The sequence below is a fragment of the Drosophila mauritiana genome, chromosome 2L, assembly GCF_004382145.1.
Source record: "Drosophila mauritiana strain mau12 chromosome 2L, ASM438214v1, whole genome shotgun sequence".
Classification (NCBI taxonomy): Eukaryota; Metazoa; Arthropoda; class Insecta; order Diptera; family Drosophilidae; genus Drosophila; species Drosophila mauritiana.
Genome location: NC_046667.1, coordinates 3,826,395 through 3,842,076, shown reverse-complemented (window position 1 = coordinate 3,842,076; position 15,682 = coordinate 3,826,395). Strand labels below are relative to the sequence as shown.

Below are 15,682 nucleotides of genomic sequence, written 5' to 3'. Positions count from 1 at the left end.
GGGAGAGACTGCGATTGCGGTCCACTCCACAGGATGGACCAAAACAATTGTTTTTCAACCTCTGATAGAGGAAAACGTGAGGGGAAAACTTCCTGGCCAGCATTCATATTTAGCCCCATACATTATGAACTGCTTCTAATCGGCTTAGAAGAGAGAAGCAGCTGCAGTTTACTGCCGCACAGCAGCCAGCGGAGAAGCAAAAACATTTCAATTAAAACAAAAGCCATGGCCGAAGACTCGACTTCCCCCCACTCTCGGCCAGATCCCCTTTTTGCCGCATTTTTGGCCACAAAGCAACAAAAGCAGAGCCGAAAAAAACGAAAATATGCCAACTCAAGATGGGCGAAAAGAAAAAGTGGCTAGGATGAACAGCTGCGGTCCAAACGAAGCCACAAATACCCTTAATGATCATTGATAAAGAAACTTTGCAGCCTTTACAGCATTTTGGTTGAGCACAATACAAGTAAAATGTTTCTTGATTCGGCTAGTCATTTTTGGCATTGAGGTCGCTTTTCTAACTTTATGTTTTTAAGATAACTATTAACTATTTTAAATATATTTCTAAATTGACGGTCAAAATATATTGCTTTCCTCTTACTATAATTAAGATATTTAAGCCCAAGGATTAAGTGCCAAATTGTAGATGCATTTCTATTAAGCAGGGGCTAGCAAATGTGAAATCAAAAGTAAGTACCCCTTGTATGCCCTACAAACGCAACCAAAATCGGTGCAGTTGGGACCCAAAAAGGGTTGTCGCAGTGTCAGCAACGGATTTCAGATGAAGACGAGCTCGGGAGCCCGACAGTTGCTTCACTTTTCTTTTGTCCCTGCACCTTTTTTGTTGGCAGGACTCAAGTTGAATTGCAAGTGGAGCTGGAGTGCCAGTTTAAAGCAATAAAAGCTCTGGTTCCTGCAGACTTTTGTTAACCCGCTCTCCATCCTTCCGACCACTCTATAATGCCTTCTCGTTGCCGACTTTGATGAGCGTGCAGCTGGAAACAACAAAAGAATCAAACAAAACAGCGAAAAAGCCAAGTATTTCGCTGTTGTTTCTATGCCCGAAATTGCGCTGCAAAGTATGCAATGCTTTCGAGCTGGCGAGTTTTCTCGATTTGCACAATCCAATTGGCGATTTGCGGGATCTACTAGAAGCCCATATACAGATAGAAAAAAATAAGATTAAGAAGAAAACGGTATCGGTGATGTAACAATCTTAGTTAAATAATAACATGTATTAAGCATATTCACAAATGTCTCGTCCCATTTCCAAGCACCTTGTTATTTAAACTCATTATTATATAATTTAACATTATATCTTCTTTCTGTGTAGTTGAAAGTGCGGAAACCATGAGACTCCGTTCCAAACAATACAAATGACGCAGAGCGTTACGCAATGCCAAACATTTTTATTTCAAGTGCTTTACTCTATTCGCCATATCGAGTTGCAGTACAGTGCGTTTGATTCAATTCAGGTTGTTTTCGGATTGGCTTTTAGCGTGAATTTCAATTAGTGCTGTTCCTGATATCATTTTCTCTTAGTTAAGGTGTTGATATCCGGTTCGAAATTCCGTGAATTTCAGTTGGCGTTTGAGTGATTGAATTTCTACGGAGCTGAAGTTGATTCGATTGGATTGTGAAATGGAAGAGCACTACATTTAGGAACATATGCCCACCGTCAATTAACCGTATTAGTAACTAAACTTTAGGTAAAAAACAAAATAAATACCATTTAAGCTGTAATTTATTTATTTAGTACCGAAAAATCAATAGTCTCTTTTCCCTTTCGAAAATTCATTCAACACGAGCACATTTTCGAACAAATTAATTACATGAATATTGAAAAATCCGGTCAGACAAATCAGAGCGGGGAAAATCATAAATTTTGGGTTATCCATTAAATTTGTTGGTTGCTCGCTCGGTCGGTTTGTTATTCCTGTTGATTAGATTGTTGTTGTTGTTGATTAGATTTTCCCTGTGCGTATCTTTATTTGTATGATTTTGTGGCTTTCGGAAATACAAAACGAAATGCAAAAATTAACAATTGGAAGCATATTAACCGCATCAATTTCCGTACGGCGACGGTGGCAAAAACCAGCGAGTACACAGATCATTAAACATACATTCACACAGATACTACCACGCACACACCTTCCACATTATTTATTACGCCACGGGGCGAAAGCCACAACTTTCGACAAATTTTTTGGCAAAACATTTTACGTAATAAATTTATTTTAATTACAACGCCAAAAGTGTGCCGTCGCAAGGGGCGCAAGGGCGGTTGTTGTTTGCTCTGTGTGGTTGGTAATGAATGCTCTTCAATTAAATGAAATATTCATAGGCATAAATACAAGAGCAGTCCAAAAGCATTCGGGTCTGGTTGGGAAAGGGAGTCAAGGAAAGTTCAGGTAGCACCACGGACTACAGCATCCCACCAACTGAACGCATCTTATAGCCGGCAAACATGTTTTATGGGCCAACAAAAGCCATTGGACTATCATCATGGTGGTCCTGCAGATGGGCAGGAGGAGTACGGAGAACACAGTTTCTGGGCTGTAATGGGGTCAACATTAACCGACTTTATGGTGGGCGGACTCGCAATTCAATTACAACGATCGCAGAATACCCTAGCTGCTATAAGTCAACCGGTATTCAATTAACAAGACATAAACAAATAAAAACGCAAGACAAATGAAAATACGAGATTATAGGTAAAAATTATTAATTTGCTATAGAACGACGGCTTTATCAAATTTTATTTAAATATTTAACGGCTTACATGCGTTTTAACAAGCACGTAGCTTCACATTTTCTCTCGAAAAAGTAAGATATTAAAACAGGAAACTCATTGCCAGCCCATTGGAGCCGCTTTGCAGCTTGTTAATTATGGCCTGGCCAAAATGGTTGGCTGAAAGGCGGGCCAAACGGTGGATAGGGGTTGTTAAATCGCGAGGAGGAGCAGACATAAAAGGGAAAAAAAGGGCAGGACTCACCGCGTGTAATGCATCTTTTCAAACAATTTACCAATTTGCCGTGTGACCAACTGGCCTGGCTCATAAAATGTTTATTAGGTAATCAAACATAACAACAAGCGGTCAAACATAAAGCTCAAACGACTGTGTCACATTCTGTGAAAGGAAACCGTGAAGCGTTAATTGAGTTTTGTGGGGGCTGCAGCGAGACACACTGAAAGCCGGGAAAATCTGTGCGGAAAATGCATTGCGGCTTTTGCGATCAGATATATTTTCGCTCCGCGCAACGCCACGCATTCAGAATGCATCAGAAACGCATTCGAAAGTATTTTATTGTGTGCGAGACGCGCCAACGAGATTTTCCACAACCACTTGACTCGGAAAATTCAGAAAATGTATTTATGCAAAAGTCGCAATTGTCAGAGGCAAGTCAAAGTGCATAAAGTGTCGCCTCGAATCGGCGAACAGGGGGAAATATTTTCCCAAAAGTCTCGCACCTCGGCGGATGTGAAGTGTTTTGGCATTTGAGCCAAGTTTTCGAGATGGCAACGTTCAACACGCCTCAAGTCACACATAATATGGATGGATGGGATATAAATGCATAGAATAGAATGCGGTTGAAATATGATGGAGGATACATAGAAATAAAATAAATACAACTGCATTCGGTCCATTCAGCAGCGCATTATGCTGATTGAATGCAAATGCAATTGCAGCGAATTTCTATAAATATACATATAAATAAAAATATAATGCAAGCATTCGTTTGACCCCAATCTAAAAATCCAAATGAAATAGCTGCATAAAAACTAAGCCCATCTCTCTTATTTTTTGCGCAAATTAATAGCTTAGTGGAACAGCCCCCGCTCACACACGCATTAATTAATTTAAATTGCATATTTCACCATTATTTATTAATGAGCTTAAATCGCACTAAACGCAAATCGATTTTTGCCTCTCTCGTTGCAGCGGATATAATACAGGATTTGGCAAATTAAACTAATTGCCAGTTGAGAGACAACAAGAACAAGAGAAAACAAAAAAAAAGGCAACCAAATACATTTCGACATAAGCATTTGAGTAAGTAAACATAACAAAAAATATATAGATAAAAACACAAGCAAATAATCATAAAATAAAATGAAATTTTTAGCTGTTTAAGTGGCGTGAAAATTGCTTGCAATGCAAAAATAACATGCAAAATAAAAAATCCTTGCCTATTTCGACCAAAAATCAAGAAAGAGTTCTGTAAATGTGAAGAACCGACAGAAATACAAAAAAGAATAGTAACTACAACTCCAAGTAAGATAAGAATTAAAAAAGAAATTCACAAACCTAATAATTCCCGAAGGAAATTTAAGTTGTTTAGGAAGACAAGTTATCGTAAAAATTAATTTCTTCCTTTCTTAATTTCAAGTGAGCATAATTATGATTATTATCAAATATGAGTATTGATTTTTACAAATTTAGAGAATTCAATCTTTTTATGTTAATAGATGGGTGCATTTGTAATAGATAGTGTTCAAGCGAAAATCGAATGCAGTTTTCTGATTAAGCCCACCCTATTTTGCTCACCGCTTATTCTATTTATTTTAAAATAATAATGTCATACATACTTTTTCAAAACTGTGGCCAAAATATTGAGGTTCGTGGCGACAAACTGCAAAACTACCGCCATAATATTCTGGTCAAATCATTGTTAAACCGACAGCCAAACACAAAAGCCACCTTTGAGGTTTCTATGCCTTTTTTTTTTAAATATGGAAATTGTTCTCGTTTAAATCAAATAAAAGAGACAAAATGTCCATTTAATTGCTTTTCCGCCCAGTCAGCCCAAAATGCAAAATAAACATGACCAATAAAAATCAAACTTCGACACAATGCGAAAAAGGGGAAAGGTTGGCAAAAGTTTTCGACTCCTCATTAGCTTTTGTCTCCATTGGGGCATTAAATTGGAACGAATATTTGTTTGCTCGGTTCGACTAATTGCGCTGCTAATTTCAATTGTTCGCATTGTCGGCAAGCAATAATAATGCAAAAATTGTAATTACAAATTAACAATTGGTCGTCTGGGTCCCCCGGTGACCTAAAATTAGATTGTGTAAATTTGCAAATTAATTTGCCATTGCACAAAGAGCTCCGTGCAATTCAGCTCGGCAAAATCAGAGCACACAATATCAATTTATTTACTGTGCAATCTGTAAATAGTAGACATGGAGTCATTAAATTGCAACTGCAAAAAACTTTAAAATTTAATACTGCCAGTCAAAAGTCCAAGTGAGTTGCATTTACATATAAATAGGCTAAAAAAAATATCTACACAGCACCATACAAGACCGCAAAAATATGGAAATTCAAATAGAAACAGTATCTTTTAGAGAAAAAGAGAAAATCTTTAAAATAAAATCATAATAGCCGGCAAATGGAATAATCAACAGACAACAAAACGAATTTGAATTAAATTTTAAACTGCGGGAAGCTTAAAACTGATTTTGTAAACTACAACTGGCTGAAAAGTTTATTACAGATACTTTTGTTTTCTTTTCACCTTCATTTGGGGAAGGTGATTACCGAAAAATCATCAGCCAACTATAGCAAAACTTTCACCAGACTTGCGAATGAAACAAAAATAATACAGATATTGGTTCGTTTTCCTTTCTTTTTTCGCTCTAAAATTAAAAAATCGAAATGGGTTGTAAAACCAATCAGTTGTACAGATTCTTTGCTTGCTTTCAATTGTTAGTAAAACCCTTGAGCACTCAGTGATATAGTAAAAAAAACACAAAATATTCAATTGCACAGCAAAATATAAAAGATGGGGGAAATATCTTTAATCCAATACTTGTTTAGCTCCGTTATGAAATATTTCAGTAATAAATCCACATAATTGATACATTTAACAAACAAAATAAAAACGTAATATGTGAACATTGAAAACGAAAAATGTATCAGTATTTTGTGTAAAGATTTGAAAGCGGAAGCACGGAATTTAGTAAAATAAAATAATTTAGATTTTGAATGAAAGTTACATAAAATTCTCTTAGCAATAAAAACTACTTAATGGATATTTAAGACTTAAGGACATTGTAAATAGATAAACAGAGTAAACCAAAGAGTTTAGATATTTAATTTGAAATAAATGTGTTTAAAGCATAATCTAAAATATTTATTAGAATAGTGAATTATATCTGGATTTTTATGAATGGATTTGTGTGGCGTTGAGTAAGATATATCTATAAATGGTATTGCTTGTTTAATTAATGATCTTACTTTTAACTATGTATAAAAAAAAATTAGTTTTTAAAATAGTTAAGAATTTTACTTTAGTCCCCAAACAAACTCAGACCACCCACGCATTTTTCAAATATCCACCTAGATATAAACAAAGATGTACTTGTAATCCAAAACCAAATATGATCAAAATAGCCAATAACTGTAGTCTAAGTCTGCGACTATGTTAAACTGTCCATTTTTTCAAAGTTCGTTCTATAATTTCCCCTCAAACTAAATGTAAACTATTAAATCTGCTCTCAAAAAAAAAAAAAAAAGTCGAGAGAACAGAAATGTTCACGCCAGGCGATTGAAACATTTTACTGACCTTTTTAGTGCGAAACCAAAAGTTTAAACTAATTTTAATTGTAAACCTAGACAGTAATGATATACGATATTATACAATGTAAATCAGAATATACGATAATTATAAAGTAAATAAAATGAAATTTAAAACAAGCAGTTCGTCTACACCGTTCAACTGGGGTAGGCATACAAAATTCTGTCAACATTTGTGTAATTTTTCGTTTTATTTTTTGTTATATATCGTTTTGGTAAGATGATTATGTACCCAATGGAAGAGCTCAATCCGGCTATGATGGTCATAGCCATCACATTGTTAGCCATTCTGCAATGGGGTATTCGTGCTACAATTAAGCCCAAAATAGCGGGCCCACAGAAAAACGCAATAAAAAATGGAGTAAACAACAAAAGGAGGAAAGGCCTGTCCGCCATGCAGGTAAATTGAAAAATGTTTGCAATTGTTTTTACCATCTATCTATGCTCTTTTTTCGGCGCGCACAATTAAGGTGGAAAAAACTCAGATCGACTGTCAGATGTTCTTACAGAGAATATATTTTGCCTATCTGAGCATTAAACAACAATGTACCATATATGAAAAGCAATATCAACTTAAAAGACCAGTATATATGTATAATATATATTTTATATTATTAATATATATTTTTTTTATTTAACACCAAAACGGTAATTTCAAGAAACCTTCCACTTAATAGATTTTTGTTATGATTTTAAGAAGTGTATTAAATTATTTCACAACCTTTAAACTCAATTTTTGTGCAATTTAATTTTTTGACTGCTTGGCAACTCTGACCACCAATGCGTGCCTGTGTGTGTGTGTTGCTTGTCAGTCTGCGTGTGTGTGGGTTTGCGCTGCTGGCAAACCGCAAAATGGTGACATTGTGCAAATAAAAAACAATTTACGATAAACATCAAATTTCCACAAATTACCTTATATTTTACGTGAGTTGCGAAACAGATTGTAAAACGCGAAAACACACACACAAACCGAGGGTAAAGTGAAAAAAGAAAACCGCGATTCGCAGATTTTACACTGCAATGAACATTTTGTTTCTCTGTTCACCATTGTTCACCAAGTGTCGAATAGGGGCGAGGGGTTTTGGCGACTTGGGGGCGTGGCTAAGGGAGGTGCTGAGGTGCCACTTTAAGCGTGCCGCATGCCCCCACTTAAATTTCGAAATTTGCAATTATTTTTATTGCTCGCCATTTTGCTCGTCTGATGTTTTCCACTTTTTTTTTTACCCCCCAGCAGCCTGCCACCCGGGGGGGATTTGGGGTGCAGAATAGAGGTCGTAGGCCATTTCGAGGGCCCTTCATAAATTTCCACAGTGCGGAAGAAGGAAAAAATTATTCTTTATATGAGGGAAATAAATAAAAATGCTTGTTAAGCTGCGGCGCTGTATGTTTGCGCATGAAAAGCAGAAAAATTATGCAGGCACTGTAAGAGATTAAAAACTAAATAAAAAGAATTGGGAAAAATTGCTTTCTAAATATATATAACAAGAAAACCTTTTTAATTTTAAATAGTATCATTGATAAAATTATCAAACTTTTTAATCGCACCACTGTTAACACCAGAGATTTTTAGAGCAAATGAGATTTGCACCCATCTTGTCATTTGTGGGTCAGTATGAGTGGCGCCACTTTCCCCCCCATTTACTAGTTCGGTAAACTCATTCCAGATTCCCTAATTGATGTCGCCAGGTGTTGTCGCACCACATAAACACGGCTCAACGGCAAAAAAAAAAAAGAAGAAATCCAGAACACACAGTTCACTGGCCGAATTGTGCGCCAGAGGGCCAATAATTAGGAGTGTCCTTAAGATGGGGCTAAAAAATGATAAGAGGGCTGGAAAGCAGATAGCGACATGACCAACTCAAATAGGCAGAGGGGGAACTTGGCCTAGACTGTGTTGACTTGCTGGCCAATGTAATTAGGGAGCATTAGGATTAGACCGACTGTTCCCAAGGAGCGGATAACAAAGCTCTACACAGCGAGAAGATAATTAGGTCTAATTTATAATATTAAATATGCTTCTTTAAGTGCATTAAAGAAATATTTTAGTTATATCATGGAAAAGTCAAAAGGAAATGCCAAGTAGTTGTTAAAAAAAATATTGGAAAATCAAGAGACACATACATCTGATTTTCAGTGCAGACGCAATAAGCCAACTAAAACTTGGCCAACGGCAAGTTGTGGAGAAGGAGCGGAAAATGTGGTAAACTTTTTGCTGTTTTGGCGTAAACAAAAATAAATCAATTTCTTGGTGCGCACAATTGTTAAGATAGTAGATAGGACAGAGTCCATAACGACAGGACCGAACAACAGGATAAGTCCGCAGAGTCATGTCAATGGCCGGCGGCTTTCGAGAAATGGAAATTTCGGTAGACGGCTGGCATTTTTCCTTAGATTCTTTTGCAAATATTCAAAATTCAACGGAGAGTGGAATAATATTTGCACGACTTGCGTATGTGAAGCCACTTATACCTGGGACCATGCTGATTGCATTAAGAAGTATTCTCAGGTGCCTGTGGCAAATCTAAATATTAGGAAAAAGTTCTTATAAACAAAAACAATTTAAACATTTCTTCTTGGGTAATTTCATCATGGTAACCCTGGCCATATTATTAAGAATTAGATGTGCAAAAATAAGTTTAGCACAACTCCTATACAGATTTTAAAGTTTCCGTGACAGCCCCGATAATTATTTCTTGAAACATGCAAGAATTCAATTTCTAAAACTCCAATCAAATTACCCATATACACGTCTCGAACAGAAACCTAATTTGAATGCCAGCGAAGCGGGTGAAATGTAGTTAACTTTCAGTCGATTTAGTTTGGTTTCAAGCTCCCTTCAATAACCCTTGTTCTAAGCTCCAAGGCCCCACACCCTTACGATTAGTTCTTATTCCCCGGGTTCTTGTCGCTATTTCTGCTGTTCCTGCTGTTGCATCGCATTCTCATTGACAAGTTTAATTGATGGGCGTCAGCGTCAGCTTTTGGCTTCAGTTCGTCGGAGTTTGGGGAAAAGGCCATGGCCAAGACACCACCCCGCCGCACACCTCTTTGCCCAGCACACTCTGACCCCCTCGTACAGTACACCCTCGATTACCGGAATGGCGACGCGACAAAACCGCAGAATCTAATTTGGCACAAACCACCAAAGCAATTAAAGTTGCAGCTCTGCAAACGGTGTCCGATGCGAATGTTCCCCAACTGTCTGTCTGTCTCTGTCTTTCCCCCGGCGCACGTGTGTGTGTGTGTGTGTTTGTGTGTGCGCGGAGGTATCGGTGTGGGTGAGTCCCTGTGTCGGTGAGGTGTCACTGCTAAAGGAATCGCCATAGCAATCCAGAAAATATCACACTTTTGACCATTATGCGCTTTAACAGAACCAGTAAGTTAAGATTGTTTTGGAAATAAGTACTTTTAGAAATGTTTTTTGAAACTTATTCTGATTTTTAACCCACACCACTCTCACCGTTTTGAAAATGGTTTTCACAGTTGAAATTAACTGGAGGCAAATAAAAATTATACCCATTTGTATCTAAAAAACGTGCAAAATGTGTTGTCGCTGCAACCAGAATTCATTTGGGGTACCTGTCTCTGGCATTTTTGGGGTAATATGTGGTTGTGGTGGCTGCTGGATTGGGTGGCATGGCTATAATTTAAAATAATTTTCATTTCGTCGCAGCACGCACATTTTTTTGGTCAAAAATAATTTTTCGAGCGACCCAAAAGTGGTTTGTGCAAAATTGAGGTTGCATTGCTCACTTTTCGAGATACATACAAATTATGTTTGGAAGTCAATTTTGAAGTGCCGAGGGTATCTGCTCCATTTGGCATTCCTGCGCTTAGAGTTTCAGTGTACATTTTTGACCTAGGTTGTAGCAACTTATTCTTCAATGAATGGTTATTTATTCATAAATATTCATCTTGTTCTTTTAGTACTGAATATGCATTGTTCAAATTTCCTATCCATCCTGAAAACAACGCCTGTTCTGGTTAACAACCAACGTTGCTAACCGCTGTCATCTTTGGGGCAACAGCCGCTGATGCACACGAGCGCCATCTGCTGTCCGTAGGCCGAGGCACCAATCGTATCCCCCACTTGCCAATCCCGAAAATAGATATAACGCAAAAAGTGTATACAATTAAGATTCTTGAATGCAAATCAAAAACGATATTTAATCCTAGAATAAAGTAAAATACCTTATTCACTTTAACAATTGATGATTATATCGGAAATCTTAAAACATGTCAATGGTACGAATGAAGTTGATATGTTGTAGCAATCTAAAATGCCACCTATTTTTTCCGGTGTACCCTCATCACAGCAGCCGGATCCCTATTGCTGGCGCTTTCTCATAGTCGCATTGCTTTTTATTGACCATAACTGACTTTGTCGTAGCATCTGGGTTAAGACTGGGCAAGCGGGGGGCGTTTTAGGTGCCCCTCTAGCGTGCTGCATGCTCCGGCCAGCTGATGGTTGTTGCTGCCATTGAATCTATTTGTGCTTGGATCAGACGTTGTTCATACGCCCTGTTGCGGCGACATTTTGCGCACTGCCAGAAAGCGCAGTTAGTGCAACATAGTTGTGTTCACTGCACCTGCGAATGGGTGCCAGTGGCGCACGAAAGGGGGTTCTTCAAAAGAAGAACATATAGTACTAATCGAGTCTTATAAGAAGTCTAGATTAGAAAATCCAGGCTTTCGAACATACAATCTATCTTGGGCTCCGAAATGCATTTTCTTCTTAAATGAAAACATATTTATGCAGGCTAAGGCAATTTGTATGTTTCCCTATCGAACCCCTTTTAACCGCCGCCCTTTTGTCTTTTGAATTTGTGGGCTGCTTCGCCAGAAGCTTTACGTTGCCCTTTGGCATTAAACTTGTGCGTCAGTGGCACAAGTTGCCGTCAAGTTTAGCTTTGATGATTCTCCTACCTGCAACTCCTGTCTTTGCCGACTTTTTCCGGATCCTTCAGGGTGTATCTTTTGTTGTCGGCGTGTGCGAGTGTATCTGTGTGTCCCCGGCGTCTGGCAATTTGTCAAACAATGTGTCAAAATGCATTCCCAGGGCCTCCGCACAGCGAAGATGTCGTGTAAAATTAATTAAAATCCAAGCCAGTCCCAAAACCCCAGATCCAAGTTGCAACATTGCGAGGAGCGAACTTTGCGCGGCACATTTCCCATTCCCCAACATGCATTAGGTCCAATTAAATTGGGAAATCTTTCAGGAGCTAATTAAAAAGGCTGTTCCATAGCTGCGATTCTCTACGTTAGTGGAGCAAATCGCATCTGAGTCGGCTAATGAGTTACGAAATGCATAAATCTAATCCGATTGCGAGAACGTGACCCCTACAAAGAGTGTCCAGTTGTCATTCTGTCCATTTGTCCGTTTGTCCATCCGAAAGTCGGCTTCTTATCAGAGCAATAAACGGCTTATCAGCTATGTGAAACGTACAAAGGAATTGGATGGCACAAAACAAAACCCTAGATACCAATAAAGATATTTTAAAGGTTTTATATTTGTCCTTCAAAAAAAAAAAATTTTTTTTTTGTTCAATTACTTTTTTCAAATAATAAACAAAATTTTGCTATATGTATGTATAGTTTTAACTATAGCATTTTTTCTAGTGCAGCTACTCGTGCATCATCAATCAATTCAATTCGCACACATGCTCATGACCCAAAAAAAAAAGAAACCAACAAAAATTTGCGAAAAGTCGCAAAAATAACGTTCCAAGAAAAAAAACTACTTAAATGCGCTAAACAAAGTTAGCTTTGTTTATTATACCTATAGTTGGTATAACATGTTTTGTATCGCTTTAGATACATTTTTTAAGCTCTAAAGATACAGGGAAATATCGTTCGAAATGTTACATCATCGTCAGAGAAAAATAAACTCTTAATCGTTAAATCCCCTCCTTAATCATTCATTCAAGTTGAAACATTTTATTGTCGCATTAATAGAATTGTATTTTTATGTACGCAAAGTCCGTTTATTCGCACTGCCCAAAGGTTGAAAAGAGAAAACGAACCGAAAATGGGAGAGGTGGGCTCGATAAGCAGGGCTACACTGCAAGACATTTATGTATTTCAATCTAATTATAACTTATTATTTTTAATAAGTAATGATAAAAAAATAAGTAATAAGTAAAAAAATATAATGAGAATTATATCTGTTAAAAAAGAGTTGTCAATATTTTTTAAATTGTTATAAAATAATGACGCAGCAGTTTTTCTCCGTGTAGTCGATGCTCAAATTCCCCACAGTAGCCTGCCCGGAAAGTCTCATAAAATCACAATTGCAATTGCTCGGGGACCAGTCGCATTTGTGTTTGTGGAGCTCCACTGTTTTATATCCGTGTGCGATTTCAGTGTCCGTTGATTGTGCCAGACAATGACTCATGGCAGGCTGATATCGTAACCCCAAAATAAAATCCCCAATTCCCTGCAATGCTAATGAGCCGATGGATTTGATTGGTCTACTTTAAAGACGATCTACACCGGTATTCCCCCAAAACCGATATAACCAGTGACTAATTGAGGGAGTGAGTGACGCTCCCATATATATAAATACAATATCACTATGTGATGTAATGAAAATTATTCAGTGTCTTTGGGTGCGGCTTTTTTATATGTTTCTTTGCATAAAGAAACATTTCAATATCATGGTTTAGATTTCATGACACGTAGCTTTTGAATATTTCTCCTAATATTTATATTTATTATATTGCTTCATATTCTGTAATACCTTTCTTTTTAAATAATATATATAAATCCTCTATATCCTCACTTAAAGCAGGGTATTGACAAGTCTGGTAAGCTGACAATCATAGCCCAGTAATAAACGAAACCATAACACCGTCGCTCAGCTGTTATCAGGCCGAGTTCTCTATTTCTCTCTCCGAAAAACCGAAAACTCAATGGGTTCTCCGAGTTTTCTCTCTCGGTGAGACAGGCTCTCGTATTTCGCGGGGTCTTCAGTCAGTGTGCCATCGATTTTTCCCGCTGGAGCCTCGTGTTGCCACAGCGTGTATTTGTTGTCCTAGGACCGTGAGTCAGCTGGTTGGCACTCGGTTTTCCCTTCGGCTGCCGATTTGTTGTGACACTTCATCTGACAGCTGCAGTTGCATTTTCAGCTTTTCCTGCGCTTTGCAATTAAATAGTGAATAACGCGGTATAATGCGCCAAAGAAAAGCCATAAACGCGCTGCGGAAACGGATATTGTTGGATTGTAGAACTAATCAACCGTATTTCGAGTGAAACCCCAGTGAAAACAACCGGAAATAGAAAACCTCACGAACCTGACGCATTAGCAGAAACAGAGGGGCGCAAAACCCCCGCAACACAATCAAAATAAAAATAGGGAAAAAACGAGTGAAAGAGAGAAATTTAAGTTTGCCGCGCCCGTGAAAAAATAGAAGGAAACCAGATTTGTCCAACAAATTGCACCGGAAGAAAGAGAGCGAGAATCGCTGCTGTAGCCCTCCCTTTTCAACTGGTGGGTGTGAGTTTTAGATGCGTAAGCTAGTGCCTTGCCTTCATATATATATGTATATGTATATATGGACTTTTGTGCGCCTTACTTTCGTTTTCATTTCCCACAAATTGCACAAAATTGCGCTTTTGACACAATTAAGAAAATGTGTTTCACGTGCTTTTCCTTTGTAGAAGCCTCGTTTCACTTCCCCCTCAGCTTATCCCCTCATTACACTTTATGCTTTTATTTTCCTTATAATTGAATCCTGATTTTTGTGAAGGACAACAAGCATTGAAAAGCTGTGAAAGAAAAAAAAACATCCTAAACACCCTAGAAAACGAATTAGTTTCGGGTGTTAGAAATCTTAGAATTTTGGATTTCATATCAGAATTGAATTTGATGATTAATATGATGATTAAACGGCTTAGCTTATCATTATTACATTAATTAAATATACAATTATTTGAAATAGAATGTTGAATAAATTTATTACATTTTAATAAAAAAGTACAGACCAGCTAAGTATAACAGATATTTCAAAAATTCTGCATTCCACAATTATCCCTAACAAAAAGGGTATTTAAATTCAGGTCCTGCCGGTAGATATTATCCTTAGAGGAAGAAAGAACAACAAGTAAGGAACAAGGTGCTGAAAATGAGTCACGTGGGCGGACAACAGGCAGCAATTTATTGCAGCCAATTAATTTTAGCGAACAATTTTTAACACCTCTCCCTTTTTTCCCTTGGAGTATTTCAATTAGTCGACCATTTTTCGAGGCCTAATAAAACCAAGGTGGCTTCTCTTGGCCCATCCGATAAAAAATTTCCTAATTTGCTTTTATTGTGATTTATGAGAGATCCGTGAGCACCAAGATTTTACTACCTCCGTTTTGCTCTTGATATTATGTTTCTCACTCTATGCGATTCATAAAAGACGAATATTTTAATAGAAGTGCGAAATATTATGTCATTGAACTTGAATTTTATGATAGCTACCAAGATCAAGGCGACTTTATCGGGTGTTAACCGTGGACAAACCTGCAAATTTACCTACATATATATTCAATGAGAGATAAGAAAGCCTATATATTGATAACAAGTGGGGCGTGAGGCAAACAATTGAAATTATATGGAGCAGTTATTGTTGGAATATTTTCTTTTTTACAAAACAAAAAGGTCAACTAATTCATTATATATAAGTTATATTGTAATTAAATGAAATTTGTCATTTTTGAAAACCTTGAAACTGAAAACTTTTGCAACATACAAATGAAATTCAGCCAGAACATCTCACCAAATCGATCGCCTGAAAGGTGACCAACAAAGGTTTTACCCCTACCTTTTGTGAAAGAAGCCCAAATCTGTCTTTAATGATCATTATCGGTGCGAAATTTCTCCAACTGCTGTCCAAACTTGCCAAAAAGTAAAAGTTCAATTTTCAGTTGAGCAGGAAAATGAGGAGCAGAACAACGATTTCCCATTCAGATGCACCTGCAATTTCGATGGCCTCGGGTGCCTTTCGACTATTGACACACAGCAACAGAAATCGGCCGCAAAAGCATCTCACCGCCACTTTTCCCCATTCCCGGGAAATAAACTTGGCTTTAGAAATCAAACAAATAAAGTAGGAACT

General features: G+C 37.5%; 2 protein-coding genes across 6 annotated transcripts in view; both read left to right on the top strand.

Moving 5' to 3' along the window:
• LOC117150209 (hemicentin-2) overlaps positions 1-4,388 on the top strand; it is an 86,689-nt gene extending 82,301 nt beyond the window's left edge. The window contains exon 10 of the mRNA XM_033317005.1: positions 3,942-4,388. Coding sequence (XP_033172896.1) covers positions 3,942-3,970 — 29 coding nt within the window. The 3' untranslated portion in view covers positions 3,971-4,388. The remainder of the gene's footprint in view (positions 1-3,941) is intronic.
• A 2,394-nt stretch (positions 4,389-6,782) lies between these two features.
• Positions 6,783-15,682, top strand: part of LOC117139028 (protein cappuccino) — a 30,147-nt gene continuing 21,247 nt past the window's right edge. The window contains exon 1 of one of the 5 annotated variants that reach the window (XM_033301162.1): positions 6,783-6,981. In XM_033301162.1, the coding sequence (XP_033157053.1) occupies positions 6,802-6,981 (180 nt within the window). In that variant the 5' untranslated portion in view covers positions 6,783-6,801. Of the gene's footprint in view, positions 6,982-13,964; positions 14,071-15,682 lie in introns of those variants that run through there. The other 4 variants (XM_033301131.1, XM_033301145.1, XM_033301153.1 and 1 more) reach the window with 4 other exon arrangements.